Here is a 25,842-nt window from a genome sequence, read left to right on the forward strand (position 1 = left end):
TCTGCAATATGGGAATAAGAAGAATGACCTATTTTATATCTGAAGAAGTGTGCATGCACACGAAAGCTCATACCAAGAACAAACTCAGCTGGTCTCTAAGGTGCTACTGGAAAGAATTTTCTATTTTGTTTCGACTATGGCAGACCAGCACGGCTACCCACCTGTAACTGGAACTATTTTATAGGACTGTTGTAAAAACTGAAATAACATATGTGAAGTTATTTGCATACTCTACAACACTATACAAACACTAAAATTGGTATTACAATGTAATTACCCCAGTATCTTAAATTATAAAATGTAAATAGTTTGGGAAAAGACAGTGGGTGGTATCTGATGGTGGCTTTGCCTTAGCAAGAAGTATGGGTCAGGATCAAAATCAAGTGCTCTGATGCTATGAGCAGAAGTGGTTTTCCACTAAAGCAAAGCCATCACTAGATACAAACCAACCACGTTGAATTCTATTTGCTACTGGAAGCAGGGGTGATTTTCACCAGCTCTTGCTCTATCTGTACACACCTGCACCAAATCCTATACCATTCCCAGGGGCAACCCGACACAAGGAGAAGATTTTGATGGGCTGCCAATGGAAAGGGAAGGCAGGAAAGTCCCATTCCATGCATGTGAAAGCAAGTTAAGAATTGCCAATGGCTGCAATTTAATTCAGACTTAGGTGAACTTAAGCCTACAGATGCTCTCATGTTCTTAAGATTGTTTCTAGCCATTCAAATAGATATATTCTGCAGCATATCATTAACTGGCACTTACTTGATGAGCTCTGGCCACTATTAAGACTATAGAGGCTGTCCATGGAGTCACTGGCCTTTAGAGAGGCCTTCTCAGTGCCTGACCCTCCACCAGGGTCACTGTTTCGATTAGAACAGGAATCATCTTTTCCTTCATCATTCTTTAGAGCAGAAGAGAGAGAGAAGATGGTAAGTATATGTTAAGTCGTGGGTGGACACAGCAGACGACACAGTGATTTCCAAACAGCTCTTGTTTATTCTTAGGCTGGAACAGGACTGAGCTGGAGGGCTCCGCAACCTGCTTATATAGAACTCAGCTACAGAGCAACAGTAACAACTTTCTGCAGCTACCCAATCCCTGAGCGTCAGTTTACAATCCTTCATTTGCATATGCTGACCTGAGTGAAAACTGCAGCAGAATGAACTATATACACACACCCCTAGTGGCCTAGGGTGAGAACTTCAATACATAACAGTATAAAGAAACATTACCCACGTATGCATTTGTCAAATAAAACATGCCCCCTTAAGGAAGCAGTGTATCAAGGCTAAAAGATATCACACTATTTAGTTCATCATCTGTTGTACTTAAGCAGAACCAGTTCCACCAAATCATCACAAATTCCAAATTCTTCTGGGAAATGTGGATGCGCTTAAAATAAAATTTAATGCACGGGACCAGCAACACTAAATAGCCAACTTCTAGTTGAGGTCAGCTGGGCCTCTGTAACATGGGGACAACTAACAGTGCTCAAGCAGATGATCTCAGTGATCGAGCTGTGATAATGGGATATAAGGTATCCTGCACCCATGTCGTTCAGGCTTTTGTATATCAATGCATGAACCTTGAACCTGTCCCCGAAGGATATAGGCAGCGAGAACAGATGTTTTAGCTGAAATGTCACATGCTATGGTTTTAGTAAAGCCATGCGTAGGTGGTGGTGGTGGTGGGAGTAGAGAAAGAGCTTGCTAAACATATATAGTAACTCAAAAGAAAGCAAGGCTGTCTGAAATGAAGGCATTTTTGGCAGAAGACATACAATTCCTGTCACCTGGAAAAAGTGCTCACTCCTCTCTGCCATTCTCTGGGCAACTGCTGTCAGATTGAAAATCACTTTGTTTTTCAGAATTCAAGGGACAAACATGTATGTCAAGGCTATAATTACTAGCTTTCACATAACAGAGCAACATCATTAAAAAAAAAAACACCCTAGTGGTTTTGAGCCCTGCAAGTACATCATTGTAGGTAGCAACCAAAAAAATAGCAAAGGGGGGGGGGTCATTTATTGTAACAGAAACTTGGGTTCATCTAAAATTTGCTATAGCTGGTGCCAGTCTTAAATCTCTATGAAATGGGGAGAAGCTATTTTTTCTTTATCCCAGAATCCTGGTGTGGAAGCTGTTATCTGCAGCACCTGGGTGGGTCTAATTCTGCTTGCAATCTCCATTTTTGAACTGATTCCACAAACTGACCTCACGACTATAACATCTAGCTGAATTTGTGTACTTTAAATTCTTCCTCATCCCCTTCACTCCTTCCTCTTTGTAACATCTTGCCCAAGGAAGAGTTTAGAAGATCTTGAAAACTTACCACACTTTTGTGACATTTTTAGTTGGCCCCAAGAAAACGTATTTCCAAATTGTGGGTTTTGAAGGTTTTTCCTTCTTCTTATAGCCTAACAGGATTGGTTACCTTTGCTTAGGATTTGTTTTGGGGTTTTTTTTTAACCCAGAGTGCTTAAACTAATGACTGCTTTATTTTTAAAATGGGAATGTATTGTAACAGTTAGGCCACTTGCTATGTATCACTGTCTAAGTTAAATAATTAAGCAACAATAACTTCACAAGAAAAGGGGAACTCAGGAAGCAACTTCTCTGTATTGTTGCATCATATGAAGTCAGCATGACGGAGAGGTAGCATGTACCTTGGGAGATTACAGCACATTCACGTTATTAGGTTTGGTGAGCGATGACACTATTTAATCCATTACATGAAGTAGTCTCACAAAGCTAAGCAGGGTCCAGCATAGTTTCAGATTGGATGGTGGACCCCATGTAGAGATTTCTGCATTGCAGGGGGTTGGACTAGATGACTCTTGGGGTGCCTTCCAGTTCTATAGTTCTGTACTTCTACATTCATGTTTGGGTGGCAGGATGCATTACCTTGATGACAAAGTGCAATTTATTTTGGCTTAGTAAGGGATTAAATGATCAGATGCCCCAGATAAGACTCAAAAGCTGCCTGACTTAAGCAGCTACACACAGGATGAGATTTGAAGCACATTTTCCCATGATGCCCATTATGGGAATTTTTATGTTCCAAAATGTATTAATATTAGATTAGGACCAACTCATACAAGCTTGTCTGTAACTCATTAAGAACATAAGAAAAGCCTACTGGATCAGGCCATTGGCCCATCTACCCCAGTATTCTGTCCACTATTCTCACAGTGGCAAAATATCACCCATTGCCCCCACAAGAGGGTTTCTGTTGTTGGCTGGTAGCATTTTCCTCTACCTGTAGTGCCCCACTAGTTACTAGTCTATTCATGTTGCTTATTGATTCATTGGTAAATGTGCACACTGCCACCATCAAAAAGAACTGTGTGCCTTCTGGTAATATTCTTTTACATCTAGTCTGTTATTGAGTCCAGTTTTTTACCATGTTTGCACTCTTAAATTCCACCTGTTAACTGTATACAAAATGCAAAAAAGTGGTTTATTTTAAAGCTACACCATAAGAATCCATTGTATCCAATATAGGTCAGACCCTGGTCTCTTTTTACCAAACTGCAGATGATTGTCTCAACAACTTAGACTGATTCTACCCACATAACAGAATGAGGGTTGTACAATGCCAAAGTGGTACCCCTTCATCCTGCTGGTGGGAGATTACACTATTGATTGCTCCCCTCTGGGTTCCCCCCCCAAAAAAAAACTTAACCTTCCCTGCAAGGGAAAACAAGATTGTAGGAATTGTGCTTAGCTAGAAATTTTCTCTTTGATGTCTTTCTTTTTGGATGCTTTCACGTGGAAGATCATTCAGAAATGGCACCTCCTATGTGCCCTCCTATGTGGTATTGCCCACCCACCAAATTTTGTTACCTTATGCACAGTTGTGCATGCTGTGGTTATTTGATTTCCCGTCCTTAAAACTGAAAAATCCTTGGAATAATATTTATGAGGAATTGAAGAAATTATTGAAGTGTACATTTAAGGAAAAACCCAGAATTATTTTTATTAAGTATTGTGCCAGATGAACTAAAAAATCAAAAAGAATATTACTATTGTATGGGATAACAGCAGCCAGAATATTAGTAGCCAGAAATTGGAAAAATAAGACATTACCTAATATTATAGATTGGCAGAACTTAATGATGGAATATCTACAGCTAGCGAAAGCTACAGGAAGGGTAAGAGAACAACCAAAACAAAAAGCCCACAGAGAGTGGAAATTATTTAAGGAATATATGGGGAACAATGGTGTAGGAAGATTCCTATTAGCAGAATTAGACTGAACCAGATGAGAAATTAAATTAAATTAGAATAAGTAAGGAGATAAAATGAAGGAAAATAAAAGTGTATAACTGTGCGAAAAATCTAGGTAAAGAACAACAAATACAGCGAGACTACCGGTAATTGGGAGTCTTTTTATTTAACAGCAAGAATGTTTGGAAATTATGTTTAAAAAAATCCTTTTGTTTTTGTTTTTCTTATTATTATTGTAACTTTTTTCTTTTTCTTTTTTCTTTGTGGTGTTTTGTTTTTATTGTTGTGTTTGTTATTTGTGTGAATGTTTTTAAAATAATAAAGTTATCTATTTTTAAAAAACTGAAAAATCCTATTCATTTAGACCCTCTTTACCACTGACAATTTTGATTGTTATTCTTTGAAAACATTCACATTCTATCACTTTTTTTTTGCAAGAGACTGTACCATTCACTTATAAAGAGAATTAGAAGCATGATATTTTATGTGACCTTGAATAATAATCACTAACATTTTATGCTTTTTCAAGACTTCAGTGGCCTGAGTTGACATTTCCAGGAAGTATGCACAGTGACTCCCAAACTTCCTTACTTGGCAGTAATAGTATATTCAGTATCTAATCATATTTATATAGAACTGGGTTATATTTCCAAGATGCATTTCTTCAGTTAATGGATATTCAGCTGCCATATAGTTTCCCATTCTGCTTGGGCTCTGAGATTCTTTTGTAATTCCTCATAGCCTACTTTAGTACTTTCATCAAATTCTGCCATTTCACTTTTCACAGTCTTCCCCCGGTCATTAATGGATTTTTAAAATAAATAAATAAATAAATATCAGAATACAAATCATTAGACTATTTCACTGAACACACCTTCATGCCAAAAGATTTGCCTGATTATTTATGCCTATCATCAACTCAGCATTTAATTTGAACAAGGGCTTAGCCTCAGCCCGAACATCTGTTGGTTAAAGACAACAGAGCAAGTGAAGTAATATTAATCAAGAGTCCCCCATTGTATGTACCATGTGCACTGAATTAATGACAGAAGCAGGACCACAGGACCATATCACACAAGCCTGATGGCTGCAAGGGGAACCCTTTGAGTGGAAAGGGGGCAGGATGATGCCCACTGCTTCTCTATTCCAAATAGCAACTGTCCCAAACTGCATTGCTCTTGCTGCAGAGATCCAGACACATCTTTACTCTCACATTTCAAGCTTTGGGCAGAAAAAGAAGTTGAGGTTCTGACTGGGGAGGGAGGGAAAGGTAGCTGGCAAAGAAAGAGTTAAGCATCTACTCTTTCTTCCACCCTCCACCAGAAAAGAAGCCATTTTTTTATTACACATCATTCTGTATAATGTGTACTTCTGCCCTAAGTAACTTCAGCCAGCTGTTTCACATCTGGGATTAGCAGAAAGAGCTTTGGGGTCAAAGAATGTAACTTCTTCCAGGCATGTTTCTGAGACCTGCCATTTTGGGAGTTATGCACTACTTTTGGCTTCCAGTGATTTTAAACAGTAGTCAAAGAGAGGCATTCTTTCAATACAATGACAACAACAACTTGGCATTCTGTTTTGGTGAAAGAGACTTAGAAAAACTTTATAACACACAATATCAGCAAGGGGCCAAACAGGGAAAAAAGCAACTCAGGGTAACTTCTAGCTTAGTCATCAAAGTGTAAACCTATGCATGTCTACTCAGGGGTAAATACCACTGTGTACAATGGGAGCCCAGAAATTCTATTAAAAATTCAGTTAATGTACTGGAAGTCTGCAACAAAATAATTGCTTGATTTATTTATTCAAATCAGTGTGAGATGTAATCTCCCCATCCCCATCTGAACATTCCAACTCCCAAATGGGAGTGAATAAGGCAAAGTATTTGAATTGCAACACCTAAGATTTAAGGTGGATTCCAGTGTTGAATCTAGTGCCACTAACAGAATCTCAACATTTCGCCCCACTTTGTTCCCAAAGCCTTCATTTGCAGTAATAAGATGCACCATCAGTTGCACATAAAAATTTCTGCATGTTCACTCAAAGAAGTGGGTTGGCGTGATTAAGCATAGACAGCAGGTCTACGTTCAATAAGTTTGGGGAAGATTAGTTTACATATTAGTTTTGCAATATCACTGCAGAGTTTATGATGTTGCCTGAACACAGCTAAATATGAAGCAACTTTGACAGCAGAGCTTTAAAACCGGAAGTTAAACCACAAGCAGATAAAGAAGATTGAAAGATTTTAGTGATATGTTTACCATCTCCTCTGAAAGTGCCTTGATGTACTTTTTACCCATCTTTTTCTTCATAGTCATGGAAATGGCCCGCATCTTCTTTCCAAGGCTTCCCCCACTATTTGGTAATTTGTTATGTCCCAGTTCTCCACCATCACTTACAGCATCTGCTTCACATATCTGGGTTTGTTTGTTTTTAAAAAAAGAAAAAAAGTTTGTTTACAACTTTATAGGAGTCTCTTGGTGCAGCTTTCTGATGATACATGTAGCAAGTCATTTTTTTTCCTGCCCCCAAATTACAGTTTGTTCATTGCAGGCAAATTGTGTAAGAGTTCCACTGGCAAGAATCTACATCTTTTGCTCTGGAAAGAGCACAAAATCAAGAACAGCCCCTGCCATTTTTCAGTGCCTGGAAAAGTACCAGGCTGACTTCAGAAGCATGGGAGAAATTTAAAGACTCTCCCTGATACTGCATTGAACCTCAGAGATATTTGGAGAGCCAGGAGACTTCTTGGCATTTTTTGAATGTCTGAGACTAAATGTAATGAGGGTGAGCTTCATTGTGGAAGAGATCAGGGCTGCTCTTTCTCATGCACACCCCACAGCCAGGCTGAGCTTTGAATTCAACATAATGTAAGAAGGCCCTTCTCCCTATACTTGGATGGGGGAATAGGGTAATGATGATAGTACTCTGGCTAGCAACAAGGAAAGTCAAGATTTGTTAGCTGTTGTCCAGTTGTGTTTGGACATGCCACTGCAACTCTCCAAAAGCATGGAAGGTGGGTGTATAACTAATCACCAGCAATATCACAGGCAATAGACAATAGATGACTATGAGATGTACAACTTCTCAACAACAGCAACCTGCTGTTTGAGTGTTTTCCCCTCCCAAAACCAAGATTCTGTGTGCTGTATCATCAAATTATTAAGTCTGCACAAATTTTACTCAATTCAGCAGTCAGTTGCTCACTCAGCTGGTGCAAAATCCACTGTATTTTGCACAATGTGCTTTCTGTTGCATGTACAGCACAAAAGTTAAGGAGCCGTTATGTAAAATAACTAGATTGAGTAATATACAAACCTCAGATGAATCATCTGGCTTTGAAACTGACTGATGTCTGCGTTGGTCAAAGTTCCCAAAGCTACTTGCTCGCTATAAAAAGAAAAAAATAAATATAGATAGACACACTAGCATAATTATTTATTTTTAGAGTAAGCTGATACAAAGTTTTCATAACTTTGCTGAGTGTTCCAGTTGGTACATGTTATGCATTCATATTTGACATATGGTCAGCGATGATAATCAAATACATTATAGATAAGGCAATCAGAAGTTTGCAGAGTTGCAAGGTATCAGTTGTTACCTTTATCCTGAGTCCAGTCCCAAAGGATGGCTCTGCTCAACAATCTCACGCTGAGCAGGTAGCTACAGTTGACATTTAAAGGAACTAAGGGCAAATCCATGATCACTGCAGATGGTGACAGCAATCACGAAATTAGAAGACGCCTGCTTCTTGGGAGAAAAGCAATGACAAACCTAGACAGCATCTTAAAAAGCAAAGACATCACCTTGCCGACAAAAGTCCGTATAGTTAAAGCTATGGTTTTCCCAGTAGTAATGTACGGAAGTGAGAGCTGGACCATCAAGAAGGCTGATCGCCGAAGAATTGATGCTTTTGAATTATGGTGCTGGAGGAGACTCTTGAGAGTCCCATGGACTGCAAGAAGATCAAACCTATCCATTCTCAAAGAAATCAGCCCTGAGTGCTCACTAGAAGGACAGATCCTGAAGTTGAGGCTCCAGTACTTTGGCCACCTCATGAGAAGAGAAGACTCCCTAGAAAAGACCCTGATGTTGGGAAAGATGGAGGGCACAAGGAGAAGGGGACGACAGAGGATGATATGGTTGGACAGTGTTCTCGAAGCTACTAACATGAGTTTGGCCAAACTGCGGGAGGCAGTGAAGGATAGGCGTGCCTGGCGTGCTCTGGTCCATGGGATCACGAAGAGTCGGACACGACTGAACGACTGAACAACAACAACAACAACAAAAGGGCAAATCCACACCATACATTTAAAACACATCCAACCTACATGACTCCCCATCCCAAAGAATTGTGAGAACTGTGGTTGGTTAGGGGTGCTGGGAATCGTAGCTCTGGGAGGGAAAAATTAGTCCCCAGGATTCTTTGGGGGAAAGTCACGTGTTTCAAATGTGCATTGGATGTGCTTTAAATGTCTGCCTTAAGACACACACTTTTTGTTCTTTTCTACACAGGTTTGCCCACACTCCTGATGTACTACAAAGTGTTTGTTTTTTAATTGTGATCAAATCAACAATGGATAATGTCAGGGATTTGCCTTCTCCTTGTGAGGAGAGCCCGGGTGGAGGTCCTACTCATGAGGAGAGCCAGGGCGGGAGTACTCCTCACGAGGAGAGAGGGGAAACAGATCCTCCGAGGGGGGAGGATCAGGGCAGGGAACTTTCTCGAGAGCAGGTCTTGCTCAGGTACAGGGATCCCCAACCACTGCTGTCATCTGACTCATCTCACAGTCCATTTCCAGAGCTCTCTCCCACGGAAGAGGAAGAGGAGCAGACAGTCAGGGATGCGAGGGAGAGACCCAGCACCACCAGCCAGACACGGTTACAGCTTCCGGCACAGATGCAGCGTCGGGGGGCTAGGAGACCCAGAAGACATCGTTTCAGGGTGCCGAGGCTTTGGTGCTGGCCGGGAAACCAGAGAGGGGCACTTCTGGATTCTGCAAGTGACTGAGCAGTCATGTTTTTAGCTAGCTCTGCACTGTAAATAAGTATGCACAATAAAGTAGTCTTTAGAGTAAGAGGACTGTGTCGTTACTTGTGAGCAACCCCCTGGGGTATCCTGACAAATAAGGTAGGAACAATGAGTTGGATCCAGATTTGGTGTTATGCTTAATTTAAGCCCTACTGGTTTCATTGAGTCTACTCTAAGTATTACTGAATCCTACTCTCTTAACTCTGTTTCTTTTATAACAGTGAAACATATGTATTAAAGGTAGTTTGGCTATATTTACATATTGCCCTTTTAGTTCTGCAAGGGTTTGATGGTTGGTTCTGAAAGAGTCTCATTATGGGTATGTTTGCATTGCTGACCGTTGTGCAAAGTGACAAGTGTGCATTTAAGTTCAGCAGTGGTGATTCTAAGAACGATGTTCATGCAATTGACACTAACTGCACACTTTACAAAGTAGCTTCCTTGGAGAATTTTCACTCTGGAAGGTGCCTCATCTTATTACAATCCTGGTAATAAATCACAAATTTACTACCTGTGTTAGGTCCCATTTCTTTTACATTCTGTTGAAACTAAAAATAAAGACAATTTACTGATGGAATAAAATTATCATTTGGACAACTAGTTTGCAATCACATGAAGATCAGCCTTGCTAGCTGCAACCCTCTTTTGATTGTTTATTTGATTTTATAGCCTACATTAATCCTCAAGGCTCAGGAATAATTCCTTCTCTAGAGCTGCAATCTCACTAGTGAAAAAAAAATCTGATTGAGTACAGTGGAAATGACTTCAGAGTAAATTTGCTTAGGATTGCAGTGCTATTCATTTTCAACACCTCCTCCACCCCCCCCCCAAAATGGGGCAATGAGGAGGTCATCATGGTGCAAATACACCAGCAGCAAGGCCAAATTGGTTCTGCCAATGTGTTTGCAACACACTGATCTCCCTGTCTCATCTTCCCTCCCTCCTGGTAGGCAGAAATGCCCATTGTGCTGGAAACTAGTGTAGTGGCTCTGCCCCACCTAGTGAGCCACTACTGGTGCATGTGAGAGCTTCAGGCCTGGGGTTATCACATCTATCCCATGTATGTAGCTGCCGAACAGTCTGTCAATCTGGCCCTTGAGCTACAAAAGCTTCTCCACTCCTGGCTTACTCTAATTTTATGTCAAGTTTACTTTGCCCCCTTATTTGTATATGTGACGATCACCCAAACTTAGGATTGGCATAGAAGGAGTTAAAAGGAATAACCAGTAAGAACCTTTAGGGGGCGGAGTTATGTGGGCTATATAAACCCCTCCCAGGGAAGGCAGAGGGTCTTCTCTTTTGTCTGGGTCTTTGTCTTTGTCTTGGGGGCTTGTTGTGGGTATTGAGAGGTTGGAAGGAGGGTGGCAAGGGAAGGAGTAGGAACAGGGGTGGGAGAAATCGTTGGGCACTGTGGTTAACAAGAACACAACCAAGAAAGAACTGTTTATTCAGAAACCAAATGCTTATGTACTAAACTTCAAATAAAATAGTTTTGTTCCAATATTCTCCTTGACTGAACTGAGTGAAGTAAATACCAGACAGACTGGTTGGTGGCAGCGGTTAATTAACGAAGTGGTGAGCGCAGGTATCAATGGACCGTTAAACATCTGGGGGCCCTGTGCAGGTTGAACGAACCGCCACAGATTCATGGTAGCAGAGCATTTTCATTGCTACCAATTACATATGGTGTGTGTGTATACATTTTGCAAATGGGCGTCTGATACCCACCTCAGTTCATACAGTTAACATTTCATTTACAGATTTTCTATATTAAATCAATGAACAATATCCTGACAAGTGGTGAGAGGCATCTCAATAGTGTGATATAACACACACAGCACCAAAGATTATGGGCCTATCAGGCAGGATTAACACCTTTTGCTGACTTTTCAGTCCTGCTGAATATGCCCCACAGCACTGTAGATAAATGAAGGAAGGCTACAATTCACCACAATGTTTAATTGAGGAACTGGCTCATGCCATGACACAAATTTAGCAGCCAGTGCCTTTCAGTAGCGTTCGGGATGCCTATGATGAATCCCTGTTTATTGAAGTGCCGATGTGATAGTGAGACACTGAGGAGCAGAGGGGAAATAATGCTTATCGTTGCTGTTCTCATAAAGAGCCAGAGCTGAGGGAAATCAGTTATTCCTTTCGAGGCTCACAACAATCTTCTATCCTATCTGAGCAGAGGCCTTCGGCTATTTTGTCATGTACCTTTGTGTTGTGCCGTACTTATTAAACATTAATAAGAGCTGCAGGATGGTTTCCACCATTCTAGATAATGGCCTTGTTGCACAGGAGAGCATTAAGCAGGGCTACTTCAGCAATTCTCAGTCCCAACTTCTTTTTTCTCCCCATTAAGTAATCAATATAGCTGCCACCTTTTAAAATGCATTCAACCCCATGACAACAGTGTAGAAAAACACGCTCAGGAGCTGAGGGCCTGCAGTGTGTGTGTGTGTGTGTGTGTGTATGTGTATGTACGTGACTCTTGAGTCCTTCTGCTCGCCTGTGCCAGCTGCCACATCAGCTTTAGTATCTGCCCGGTGAAGCCATTGGTGTAATGTGGGAGCCTTATTTTCCAGTTTTACAAAAGCTTTTAAAGCAAATGCAAGTCTCTTGGAAGAGAATGGGCCATTGATTTTGACACTGGTATTCAGAATCCCATAAAATTAAGTGAATCTCTTTTGGAAGGATGACTGCATTAAGCAAATTAATCTCCCTGAACATAAAATGTGCTGCAGGAAGGGAAGGGTTTGCATGCACCCATTAAGAAGGAGCAAGAATGCAGGAGGTTCCCTTTGGGCACCAAAATCTTGCTGATTGGATGATTTGCCAGGAATAGAGGGATGTGAGAGCTGGTGAACAAACTTGCTTCTTGGTCAACTCACTGCTATGTTTTCAACAATTCAGCCCCTGTAAAGTTGGCTCTGGTGTCTTCCCTCTTGTAAGTCACATGGAGTTGGGGTGGCTGGAGGATGTTCTGCTTTGGCAAGGACTATGAATTCTAAAGTCCTGATTCATAAATACCCCATAAACCAACACAGTAAAAAAATCAGGGATTATTTGTTTGTTCAGACATTCCTAAATCACAATTTCATAGAAGAGATAACAAAGCAGTGTACAGCTTGAGAACAAATACTACAATAAGAACATTAAAAGCATCAAGAGCATATCAGCAAAGCTGGCTGATAAAAAATAAATCAAATTGCAAAGGCCTGTCTAAACAATACAGATTTTACTGTAGAACTGTGGTGAAGCAACATCTGGATGGCACCATGTTGGCCACCCGTTTCTTCTTGCTTGCTTTTCCACCTTGCTTTTCCTTAGCTGAATATAAGTATGCCTGTCACTATTGCGAAGATGTTCTTCCTTCCCCTCCTCCTTAATTTTTACTATATACTTTGGAGAAGAGGTTTTCAGCACAGAGGACAGGAGGTGTAAATGTGCTACTGGTTGAGGTGCTGACATTGTTATAATTGTTGTGCTGACATTGTTATAATTGTTGTATTTTCCATTCCCCGTCTAAATCATCACTAAATCTCATTCTTCCTTTCTGGGAGGTCTGTAGTACACTGAACTTCCTGAGAGCCAGAGTTAATCCCTGCATCACATTCCTCAATAGTAATAATCAGCATTTAATATTGGGAAATATTAACAGAACTAATTCTAACAGCCAGATCCAAGACAGCCATAAACCGTATCTTGTGCTTTGTTAGGTTATGCTAATTAAAGAATTATCTGTCTAGCTTATTAGCATTTGGTGAGGCAGACAGCCTTAAGATGCTAAGTTATGCTTTTCTATAAGCACAAATGGGGGTTGTATGAGATCAGTGCTTATTAGATTGCACCTATGGTAAATATGCACTGCAGGAAAGACAACACAGAGCCTCATGCACCACTAAAACAAAGGATAAAGAAGTGGGAGATCATGTGCTGGCCTTCTGAACAGGAATGAGGTTCATCCACCTGGTTTTATAACATTGGCTTTTATTTGTCCTGTGTGCAAAATCTTTTTTTTAATATGGCCATAAACTGTTTCATCACCATAAGTGCTCCTTTGGAACTAGGTTAGTATCTTAGGATAACTGTTGAGGGACTTTAGTGAGCTGTTCACATCTCAAATATTCATCCAGCTTTTTTCACAAGGCGCTTCTTTTATTAGTGCATGGCATTTTCCTGCTTTGTTAAGAATGACGGAGAAGAATCCATCCATTCTGAGCCATGCAATTGTGGAAGCACTCCACCTAGTCCATAGCTGCTTCCATTGGTGCCAACCATTCTGGGCTTTTTGACATTATAGAACTGGGGCATTCAACATAATACAGCATATGCTCTCTTTGTAAAGGCAGCCTTCTGATCTGGTCTCAAAAAGCAGGTTGTGGTTGACTTTGTTAGCAAGTTTAGTGGCTGTGTCTCTGTGGAGATGTTTTGCAAATATTGGCATACATAATAAATAACCATTTCCTGAAAGCATCTCAGTTCTTTAATGTAAGCTTAGGCTTTCAGCTTTGTGGTGGCATTTGCCTTCTTTGCCCCATGCTATGTGATTATTGGTCATTAAATTTGAAAAATGGGGATGTTCAACTATGTTGAGATCCACAATTTGGGTAGCTCTAGATGAATGCTTTCTTCATTACAGGTGCATGCACAATCTGCTTTAAATCTGTTTTGTGGACATGTCTATCACAACTTTAGTTTTGGGAGCTCCAGAAGAGCACTATGTTCAGTTAACGACCACCACAAAATGACTCAGGAAAAATAAAAGGTGCATTGGACCCTTAAGCACTATTAAATTCTTCATAAATCTCATTAACAGACTATTACAAAAATCACTGTCAATGGGAGAAACAGTTTGTCTTGCCTGAAGCCATTGATCATGGCCTCCATTAAATGAATGATAAACTCCCTGTTGTCTTCATTGGAAGTGTGATCAAACCCTTTCGTTCCTTTTTTTATCAATGTTGCTACCACATTGTTATGAATCATAATGTCAAATAATGTTATGGTCATGAAAATTAGAGCAAATATGTTCTAGGAGATAAGGTTTGTATTAAATACAGGTCCTAACCTGTCCCTATTATATCTAACTTCCTTCTTGAGCTTGTTTAGTAGCTGGAGATTAAGGAAAGTTTCAGTCCCCTCAGCTATGTTTTACTGTATCCATCCAGCAGTGCCCTTGACCATAAGCAATGACCAACTGTACACTAATTCTTAGGAAGATTTTTTTTAAGGAACGTGGAGGGGAGGGAGGAATTTTACTACTTTTAAATGAGTGTTTGATGCATCATTTTGGTTTACCTGATTAATGTGCACAGCAAACTCAGCCACGAGAGTTGTAATGTTTCTGTAAGCTTCCCTAAAGCGAAGCTCAGCCATTAATTCAATGGCACATGTCAGCTCAGCAGAACAAGGTCACTCTTCTCCTTCAAGGGGAACCTTTTTAGAAATAATAAAACTGACAGAAAGTTCTTTTTTGCATGCTTTATATCACCTGAGGTTGAGTGCTGCAATGAATATAGCAGGGCTTATAAACAACCTCATGCCCAAGCAACCTCCAACCCACCAGATTTTTTGAACCTAAACTTTTTATTTTTTTAAAAAAGCCAATGACAGTTTTATGCACAGCTAATATGCCATATCATGTAATCCTAAATAAATAAAAATAAGTAAATCTTTTCTTAGGATTTTTGGAGGAGAAGGTTTGTAAGCTCAGTGAGCACAAATGGCTGATGTTGCAGGCAGCAGGTTAATAAGGAAGAAAAATATAGAGTGAAGGACTTTGTGTAGTCAATTCCACAGAGGTTTCACCTTTGAGTGCAAAATGAGGAAATTTTATTTCAAATATTATTGGATTGCCCTGTCTCCAGTTTATTTATATAGCGGACTGTAAATCTGTAAAAGGACTTTTTAAATATAAAGTAAATGCAAGGTTGATCCAGCGCACTGAAGTTTACAAATAACTGGGACCAGCTGAGTAGCTGTTTGACAGATGTTAAAAACTGAAGCCTGCTGACTTAGACGCAGAAAAGAAAGAGCAAAGTGTAATCAAAAACCCAGTACTGAAGCTGCTCCATGTTTGGCCCTGCACTGCATTGTTTAGAGCAAGAATGGAACCAAATGAAGACTGTACTGTATAGGTTATTCAAGTGACATGGGTTCAGTATGCAGATGGCTTGGATACATTGGGTGTCCAACTAAGTCATACTGGGAGCAGACTTAATGAAATCTATGCACGTAAGTTTGACTAATGGTGGATTAGTGGATAAGTGGATAAGCAGGACGCAAGGGAGAAATGTGCTAAGAGGAAGGCACACTTGGCAAATCCACACCGTGATCAACTCCCACCCGGAAACCAATGTCCCCACTGTGGAAGGACGTGTGGATCCAGAATTGCCCTCTACAGTCACTTACGGACTCATTCTTAAAACCGTGTTTATGGAAGACAATCTTACTCAGCTACAAGTGATCGCCAAAGAAGAAGAGAAGAAGATCGTTCATAGGATATCCGTGGCCTCTATAATCTCTCCTACAGTTTAAATGACACTGGGTTGAATTGAACATTGCACTATTACAAACATTCCATCCATGCAGGCATATCAGACAGGACAATTCCCATCCCTTTTCCCATGAGTTGTTCAGAAGGGGTTCTCCGGACCCCTGCAAGCCACTTGGGCATGGAGGGGAGGAGAGAGAGGAGGAGAAGCCCTTTGCAGAGGGCTTTCACTGACAGGATTTGCTAGGTGAATCCCACTCAGAACTTATTTCATACACACACCCAGAGAGAGAGAGAGAGAGAGAGAGAGAGAGAGAGAGAGAGAGAGAGATTGTAAAAACATCTGGCCTAGGGGATTTCTCTTTGAGAGTGTTTTTGACTGAGATATATTTTTGTTGAGTTTATTCTTGGTATCTATTCTATTATTTTAATTCACTTCTCTATTGCTGAAAAGCACTTTGATGTTGGAAAAGCAGTAGATATACTTATTCTAAAAAAAAGTACATCCATTAATAAGAGCTCGACCGAGTTCTTATCAAGTAATGCCTCGGCAAGTTGATCCCAGTTGGACATGTCCACTGTACAAAGACTAGCCACTTTACCAATGCATTTACACTATAAAAGAGCAAATTATGCAGTCACCTATGTGAGTAGGCAGGCAAATTCTGTACTTACTTCTTTGCCCTACTGGGTGAATAGCCTAACATCCAAAGATGTGGACAAAGCCGCGTCAGGGGCATGGCTCACAACTCTTCTGCTCTCTTTCCTTTGAAGTGATGTTTTTCTCTAAATTGTTGCTGCTTGTTCTGAATCTCAGATATTTTTCAAATTAGATAAGCAGATATTTTATCTAATTAAGTTCACACACATTCACATTATGTACAGTGATCTAGTGCAGCAACCCTCAGAAAAATCTGCCATGCAAAAGAGTCAGGGTAAATTCTGTCTGAGTATCATAATCATTTTTATTTTTTATTTTTAAAAATGAGGTTAGTAGATTAGAACCATCTGGTTTGGGTTACTGGAAGTTTTCTGTCACCATTAAAAAACCTTCAACCACATCCTCAATGCACCTATTTTTTATTTATTTAAAAAAAGGACGCCTGACATACATGTAGCACAATCTTAGATGGGGGACAGCGAGTTCTGGAAATGCAACACAAAACCAAAAATGATCCTTATAATCCCTTTCACCTTTTGGTGAATCCCTTTCACCTTTCACCCCCCCCCCCCAATACACACACGTGTGATGATGAAGCAGCCAATGTTAGCTCTGACCCAGTTTAATTTACAAGGCCTGCAGGAAACAGGAAAACCTTATCTGTAATGTCACCTGAAGTTCTTTTTTTAACTGAATATGAAGACAAGTTTCTATGCATGTGGGTGTCATCCGATAATGCTTACAGGTATTTCCAGCCAAAATCATCATACCCAGATGTTATCTGTTTGTGGCTGTTTTGCAGAACTTGCAAATACCTTGACAGTCTTCTTGGAAGATTGTAGCCTACTAAAGACCTTTGATGACAGACCTATGTGCCATCTCTGCCTCTAAGCATAAATTTACACAGTTGGAAGCCAGAAAAAATGTAGCTTTATCATCAGCTCATCACCTCTCATTATTGTAGGAATAAATGCAAATGGGGGAAAATGTGATTGCCAAATAGGTTGTAGAAACCAGCTACAATGATATGAGTAGCTGATTAATTATGGGCTCAATTTCTTTATGAAATCTAAAATTTTCTGTTTAAAACCTGAACCTCCTAAATGCCTTTGAAATAACATTAGAAAGCTTAACCCTGGTTAATATTCATTAATGGTATACAGTCTCCACATTGCATATCTTGGTCTTTAAAACCCACAATTACATTTTGAATAATGAATGTTTAGCATGACAGTAACTTTTATTTTTGTATCTGCTATTTTGGAATTCATTTTATCCACCGTTAAACAGGAGAACAACACAGGAAATTTATGAAGAATCTATCTGATCCATAAGCACATTTTTAAAAATAAAATAACAAACCACTGAATTGCTCCACCACCTCCTAAGAAGAAATTGGGACATTCTCCCCCTCCTGCTAAACTAACTTGCTGTTGTCGCTTGCTGACTCGCACCCCCTCCACCATCCCACCACCAGTTGCTGCTTTGTACCCCCCATCCCACTTCCGCCACTGCTTGTCTGCTTGTCTGCTAGCCTGCCCCCCTGCCTCCATCGCACCACCACTTGCATATACACCACCTTAGTGGCTTGTGCGTGCGCATGCCCACTACTGCATGCCACACTGCACCACCACTCAGTCGTGTGCCGGGGGCTGCCCGCCACCACACACACATGAGGAGGCCCACAGTGATTTACTTCCAGAAGTGACGCTGTACATCACAAAGCTGCGGCCCTTTTCATGCATGTTATGGTAGGCAGCAGCGGCCAGCCGACCAGCCAAGGTGCTTGACAGCTTCTGTAATTCCAGGAATGTCCTGGTAAAAATGGGACAGTTACCGGTTGGTGGTATGGAGTTGCAATGCACTTAAATTTTGTTCACAAGCATATGCTCATGATTTGAGAACTGCAACAGGAAGTAATGACCTGCACATGTGAATGAGTCACCATGGATAGAACTTAAAATACAGTTTTTGAGTCAGTTTATGCAATCAGGATCCTGTCTGAAACAGAAATTTACAGAAATCAAGTACACATGTAAATCAGCCCCTAGATTCCAGCAATTTTGATTGTGGTTCACCCCCACCCCTCTTCCACTGCTGGACAATGTTACACTCATTCATCCTCATCAAGAAACTTTTTCCATTTGTAGGAGAACAGAATTCTTCACAGGCTACCACTTCCCTTCCATGCTTGTAGGAATGAAGGGAGAAGCTCTTTACATGCTACTGTGTGAACAGTATGTCTGTGTGTGCACTTTAGTCAGTAAACCCTGCAGTTTGGGGGTTTTCTAAAAGCACTTTTGCAGACATCGCTTTGCAGGCGTCCATACCTGCATGCTATGCGGACAACATGAGCAGTTGCCACACAGAGGTCATATCACCTCTGGCACCTCAATTTCTTTGCTCCCTTCCTGTTCAATGCCCACTGCACTCCATAAAAAAATGCTTGTAGGTTTATTGAGATACCAAAAGTCTAGTAGCAAAGGCTACACAGTTATACTGCCCTCAGTGTTTGCCCAGAGGCTTCCTTCTGTTGTGCCATACAAGCAACTTCATGACGTGTTTTTTAAAAAAAACTTTGGGCATTGTGCTCAGTCTCCCTGCCCTAGCACCAGACAGACCGAGAACATCACACAGTTTGATTTGTTCAACGAGGAATGCAAAAAAAGGCACTTCAGGCTTCCTATATATGTGCTCCCTTTTATACCAGTTAATTCCATTAGAGTCATGGTGGTTTTTAAAATGTCACCATACAGCTGTGTTTTGTCCAAGGGGAATGCACAAAACGGATGCACTTCATATCTATCAAACTGTTACCATAAGCATCAGATAAATGGCTCTTGGTGGAAAAGTTTGTAGTGATTGCAACACTAAGTTGATTGAAGTTTTGATAAACTGGAGTGATTACTTAAAAAGCAACACCACAATAAATACCATGGCAGAAGCCAGCCCTTCCCAACTGTGTTTGGGTGCAGATGAGAAAGAGTTAATGGTGGCTGTTTCCATCTGTCCTTTTAAAGAGCATAAACACTTAATGGAGGATGTTTCTGCCCCCTCCTTTCAAATAGCAAAACATTAGTGAAGCCTATGCAATTCTCCGAAGACTAAAATATACCAATATACAGTACTTGGGGATTTTTTTTTATTTTTTATTTTACAAAACCAATTGATTATCTTCAAAGTAATCCCAACACCAAATGCCTCAGGTACATCTCAGGTTAATATCTTCATGGAAGGATGTGGGGGAGTCTGTAAACAAGTGCAGTCCAACAATGTCATAAGACTCTCCCCAATAGGAGGTTCCCATATGGCGTTCTCACTTTCCACACAAGGAAATGGAAGATGTAAGATGGCTTATAACTGTTCTATGGAAAGGTGCTTTCAGAACACCAAAAACATGCTATACCAACAATATGAAGATGATAATGTGTGTTCTGACCTAAAAAATGCATCTCTGAGAGACATTGAGTGTCTGTGTGTAGTTGCTCAATTTAGCCACTGAAGTGAATAGAGGATTCTTGTTTATACTGAAGCTCATTTTAAAAGAAAAATAAATGGTTGCTAGATAAATATTGAAACTACTAAGCATGACTGTTACTAGTTTTTGTAGAATGCAATGCCTGACCAGCCAGGAAGGCACGCAAGGAAGTGCATTGTGAAATCCTGCCAGTTCCTTTGCAACTATAGATGCATGTTTTAAATGTTTCCCAACCATATGGTTAGTTTCGTAACAATCTTCTTTAGAGGGGAATTGCAAAATTCAGCTTGAAGAATGCAGAATTGATTTTAGCTACGTTTCTCCCACTGTTCCCTACTTTCAAATTCATAGTGAAAATAAGTATAAAATGTGTGGAAGACACACTGGCTTAGCACCACTGTGGTTTTGCATTAAACATTATCAAAATATATTTCATAGCAAAATAAAAGATAAATGTACTACCTTGTGGTACATTCGTCATTTATTTTGTCATTTCCTTCCCATGAAATTACATTGATTAAGATAATAAAAAGGTATCAGTAAAATATTGTAGAGAAAACGGGTGTTGGTGGGTACAAACATTGGTGAGCCACAGTGGTGGTTCACTAGAAGGGGAAATTTGCTGAGTAGTGGCCATTTAATGTTGCACATGGCAGTTCTAAACATGTAGAAAGCCAGTCATCTAGAGACTTTCAATGAGCAGTCATAACGCAGAACACAGCCACTCTAGATGATGGAATGATTGTGAAAGTGTGGCAATACTATGCACTTCTGAAGTGTGGAGGCATGTCTCCTCTCAGAGGAACCATGTACAGTAAGGTGTTTTAAAATTGCCATCTTTTCCCAGCCTGCAGAAAGGCTTAAGAAGCAATGTGTCCATGACAATATTTTCTTTCTTACTGAATGTTGTGGCAGTCAGGGGCCAGATTTAATTTCTGGACCTATCAGCCCTCTGCAAGGGGTCAATACATTATAGCTGTAGAATGGAGCTGTTTCAAAAACAACTCCACCCCCCACCCCCAATGATAGTCAAGTGTTTGGTGAAGTTTACTGGAGACTGTGAAAGCCACTAAAGAATAAAGGTATATTTTTTGAAGGTGAGGCATTGGTGGGGTTAGGGGCTGGTTTACTATTGCAAGGCAATTCCATTCACCAGGTGTGTGAAAATGTGTTTTTATAAAAATCAATTCATACTACTACCTTCTACATAAAAACATTTGTATGATAGCTTACAGTATTAATCTAAAATAAACAAAGTAGAAGGAGAGAAAGTCTCTCCAGTGGTGTGATAATCACCTCCTTGCTTAGCAACCATCAGAGTCTGCCCAATACATTGTGCTACCTGAGGCAAAAGACGAGATCACATCCCTTCCCCCATTCCATCCATAGAATCCAATCAGGCTGGCAGCTGAATCTTATTTCAACATTGGGATACCATCTTTCAGGGCGCCCAAGGGCAGCAGATCTAGTTAGAAGGTGTCACACATAGTTCTGATTGCCAACTGACAGGAATAGTCAGGGGCCTCAGGAGAAACAGCTGGAGTGCTGTTCGCTCAGCAACTGCTACCTAAGGCAATGGTAGGGCCGGCCCTATGGTGGCCATTGTTAAACATATAAGATTAAATAACTTATTGATACCCATTATTAATTCATCCATTTTATTACAGTCCTAATCAGCTTTTAAATCAGTGAAAAGAGGATTGTGCCATCCATTCTATCTTCTCAGAAAATATTGACTTGTTGAAGGTTACTGTTGATAGTACAAGTTCATCCATTCTTTCAGCAGAAAGTGGCAGAAAGTGTACTGTAATTCAATCTGGGAAAATCCCTTTATCATCAGAAGATCAGTCTTAGGAAGCTCAGGAAGTTCATACTTACATCATGAACTTAAAGGTTTTATGTATGTAGAAAAATTTTACTCACTGAACCACTTGAAATTAATTAAAATATTTACAGCAATACACCAGATTACAGCTGTAACAATAGCACCTTGTCTTATACTATTATTTGTAATAAGATTTATTAGTCACTTGTTACCTTAAAGATTTCCAAGTGACCTGTGTTTTTAAAAATGGAAAATAAATACATTATACCATCTGAAATTCATATAAAACATTAACATTTTCATACAAACACCTACAATTCACATACACACAATAACAGTCACAGCAAAGCTTAGAGTACCAGATAAGAAAAAAAATATGAATCCATCCATAAACAATATCTTGTTGACTCAACCAAAACCCTTTGTTTTTTAAATCCAGTCTTCAGAATGGATGTACTAGTAATATTTTTATGCTAGATATAAAGGCCATCAAAAATAAATTACCAAAAAATGGAAAAAGTAGATCTGTGAAAATTTTGAACCCAAAATATTCTCCCTCCCCAATTCCTTTCACAAGTAATGATTTTACACTCATGCAGCAATTTATTCTGCCAAAAATAAAGGGAGGGGAGAGAAATAAAAATACAAGGGCAGAAAAATAATAATTTGGTTGTCTTGTGCTCTTGGCAAGACTCTCCTCTGCTCCTCTTTCTACTCGAATGTCCTAACCTGGGAACAAGATACCCAAAGTTTGCTATTTGTGTTCCTATGGTAAAAATCTAACTCTACCATGTCTAACTCTGACATCAATGGGATTGGAATATCGACTTAGAATTAAAATGTATGCATTCAATATCTGAGCTATAACTGTATATCTGTATATATCTTTCTATATGTTATCTTTGCCTCTGAATGTAAATGTAAAACACAGGCAGTCAAAACAATGAAGAACTGAACAATAAACATAGTTGAGGGATCAATGATATTATACTTGAAGGCAAGGGGGTACTAAAATAACAAACGTCTGCTACTTCAAATAAAATGCATTCACAATCTGCCATTGTTAGGCTTTAACACTTGCAGCAAAGTGCAACTGACTGTTAAACTAAAAAGTTCACTAAAGATGGAAAAACAAAAGTATTGGTTCACACAAACAAGCATCTGCTACAATTATGGAATCATAGTGATGCTCCTGTCTAAAACATGGCTAGTTCCCAGACAACTTCCTCACACAGCAATTTACAAAGTTTCTGAACACAGTCATGTAACTGAGCACACATCCTTGTGGATAAAATGCCCATTACTGGTACCTTTTGTCAGTACTAGTCCTAAGACCCCTGTAGGGTCATTTCACAATGAAAGAAGTAGAACTGAAGTAGTGAGACTTCTGAAGGAGCTACTTTCATATTTTTAAACTAAAAATACGCAATCCAGTGAGACTGAGGTGTATGTGTCTTAGAATCAAGGTCCCTCACTGGACTGGGAATGAGGGCTACATACAGTTACCAAGACTTGGACTTGGTAACCCTCTGAGGGTGGCAGCCTTCTCTTTTGGCTGAGGCCTTTGTAAAATCCTCATTTGGAATTTGCTTACCTAAATCTGAGAATTACTCAGGGCAGCATGTTGAAGACCATTTCAAGGCCACCTCTCCTTGCTTGATACTTATCGGTAGGTCTGAAGCCTGTAACATTTACTACTGGAAGAGAGGGTCTTTGCCACCTCATTTTCATGGGAGGGCCTGTTTATGTGAAATTACTCTCACCAAAAAAGCCACCCACCCCCTCCAGAAATGAACATTGTCCAGCTGCCCTCAGTCCCAGTGAACTCTGGGCTGTAAATATCAAAAACTTGTAATATAACTTAGATTATTTTGAGCACTACAGCTTGGGTTTTTCCATCTAAATGTAATTCCTTCTTAAATACTAAATTCTCTTACCTTTGGTTTTTGAGTTTTTTCCTTATCTGAAGCATTCGAAGGTTTTCTCTTCAACATCTTAACATTCAGATTGAATCAAAATACCATTATAAGGCAGAGTTGCTTGATTTGCTCAGCCAAAGTGCAGCAGTGTGAATGATACACTGAGCTCAAATCAGCAAAATAAAACTTCCTTATTCTGCTAAGGATGTGACTTCACTCAGCTTTCTGCTAGGACTGGTTGAAATACTGAAGATAGAGGAAGGAAGACAAAATGAGAAGAAGAAAGAGAGAGAGAGGCTCTGGGTATAACTCAGCAAGCGCTGCTCCTTCAGCTTCTTCCCCACATTTCTTTCATGGCAACTTCCACAGAAATGGTGCTTGATGCACTGTTTCCATACTAGCAGTCTTGTGTGGAAGGCTGAACAAGTCAGGGATGCTCAACCCTCTGCAGTGTTCTATGGCTTTGTCAACAATTTATAACATCCCAAACAGCAGGATTATTATTATTCTCTTCTTTCAGTGTTACAACCATACTACCCTGTTTCTCCTAAAATAAGACATAGCCATAAAATAAGCCATAGCAGGATTTCTATGCATTTGCGAAATATAAGACGTTCCCCAAAAATAAGCCATACCCCGAAAATAAGCCATAGTGACGTGGTACCTCCCATTAAAACAGCCTGGAGAGGTGTGGCTATGCAGCGTACCGATGCGACACGGTTAAAATAAGACATCCCCTGAAAATAAGCCATACTGTGTTTTGTTGAGCGAAAAAAAATATAAGACAGTGTCTTATTTTAGGAGAAACACGGTAGGAAGCACCACAGCAATCATGATCTTCTGGCACATCCCTCTCAAAACAAATTAAAAATATAGTGAGCTGAAGTGTAAAAGAACAAACACTGCCTAGTATGTGATGTTCTAATGAGGGTGGGTAACAAACAATTTATATCCATTATCCTGCAGCATTACCAGTTGCAGGGAAAGAAGCAGAGACTGCTATTGCCTCCTTGTGCAATTCCCAGGAACATCTGGTTGCCACTGTGGGCAACAGGATGCTACACTAGAGGAACTACTTTTGTTTGATAGATGACCTTAGTCTGATCCAGCAGGACTCTTCTTATATTCTTACATGTTTTCTTTAGAGTAGGTTTTCAGAAGTGCATGGGAAGCCAGGCTCATGACTCTTTTGCAACCTTTGCATATTCCTACCAAAAAAACATCTAAATGTGCCGAACAACCTTATCCTTCAAAAACAAAATCTTCCCTAGGTTGTCATTCTGGCCAGAAATGGAATCATATTTGTTATTAGCAGCCTACACTTGGTGTGAGCTAGTTTAGATCATTTGATATCAATGAGATTAAAATCAGCTTTACTCCTGGTACTTCTAGCCAACTGGTTTTTAGAGTAATAAAACTTGTTGCCTCTTTTCCTGCTCCTGCTAATCTCTCCTTCCCAAATAGAGAGAAAACATGCGTGTGCATGCACACTCCTCAATTTTACAAGTTATTTGCGTAAACGTTGGATCCAGTAGAACATGGAATTTAAAAAGTCATAGAGGATTCTCTCTCTCTTTCTTAAAAAATGTTAAACTTCAACAGCAGCCAGCACCAAACAACCAAAATATAACATGGACCTATTTGTCTGGAATTTTGGAAGACTTTATATAGAAGGGCCTACTATGCCTACAAATTTCATTCACTTCTGTCAAAAAAAAAGTGTGTGAGAGAGAGAACTATAGTCGTTTGTTGATGCAAGTCAATAAAGAGGCACAGAGTTTCAGATTTTCAAAATTAAGGTGCTGATATCAATCGAAGGCAAAGCAGCACAAACTAAAATGGGCCACTTTCCAAAACACCAAACAGGAGTGCGAACCTACTGTTGTGGTCATTGCACCCTCCTAGATTATATCTCTATAGTCTTATATATGAAACCAGTAAGGTGTGTGTGTCATAGCTGTCAAATTTTCCCTTTTCTTGCAAGGAATCCTATTCGGAATAAGGGAATTTCCCTTAAAAAAGGGAAAAGTTGACAGCTATGGTGTGTGTGTGTGTGTACTGCTCATGTTTTAGCATAGTGCTTCATAGATTAAAAACAAATCAAAACTTTGACAAAAGACTCAAACACATATCAACAGTTGCTAAGATAATATTTTAACCTTCAATTATATACCCTCTCCCTCCGCCCTTGTA

General features: G+C 39.9%; 1 protein-coding gene across 3 annotated transcripts in view; it reads right to left on the minus strand.

Moving 5' to 3' along the window:
* Positions 1–25,842, minus strand: part of SAMSN1 (SAM domain, SH3 domain and nuclear localization signals 1) — a 66,630-nt gene that overhangs the window by 17,597 nt on the left and 23,191 nt on the right. The window contains exons 1-4 of one of the 3 annotated variants that reach the window (XM_033146846.1): positions 23,668–23,824; positions 7,554–7,625; positions 6,497–6,652; positions 769–907 (exon numbers count right to left, since the gene is read on the minus strand). In XM_033146846.1, coding sequence (XP_033002737.1) covers positions 769–907; positions 6,497–6,652; positions 7,554–7,625; positions 23,668–23,724 — 424 coding nt within the window. In that variant the 5' untranslated portion in view covers positions 23,725–23,824. Of the gene's footprint in view, positions 1–768; positions 908–6,496; positions 6,653–7,553; positions 7,626–7,836; positions 7,911–23,667; positions 23,825–25,842 lie in introns of those variants that run through there. The other 2 variants (XM_033146847.1, XM_033146849.1) reach the window with 2 other exon arrangements.

This window comes from Lacerta agilis, chromosome 4 (genome assembly GCF_009819535.1).
Source record: "Lacerta agilis isolate rLacAgi1 chromosome 4, rLacAgi1.pri, whole genome shotgun sequence".
Taxonomy (NCBI): Eukaryota; Metazoa; Chordata; class Lepidosauria; order Squamata; family Lacertidae; genus Lacerta; species Lacerta agilis.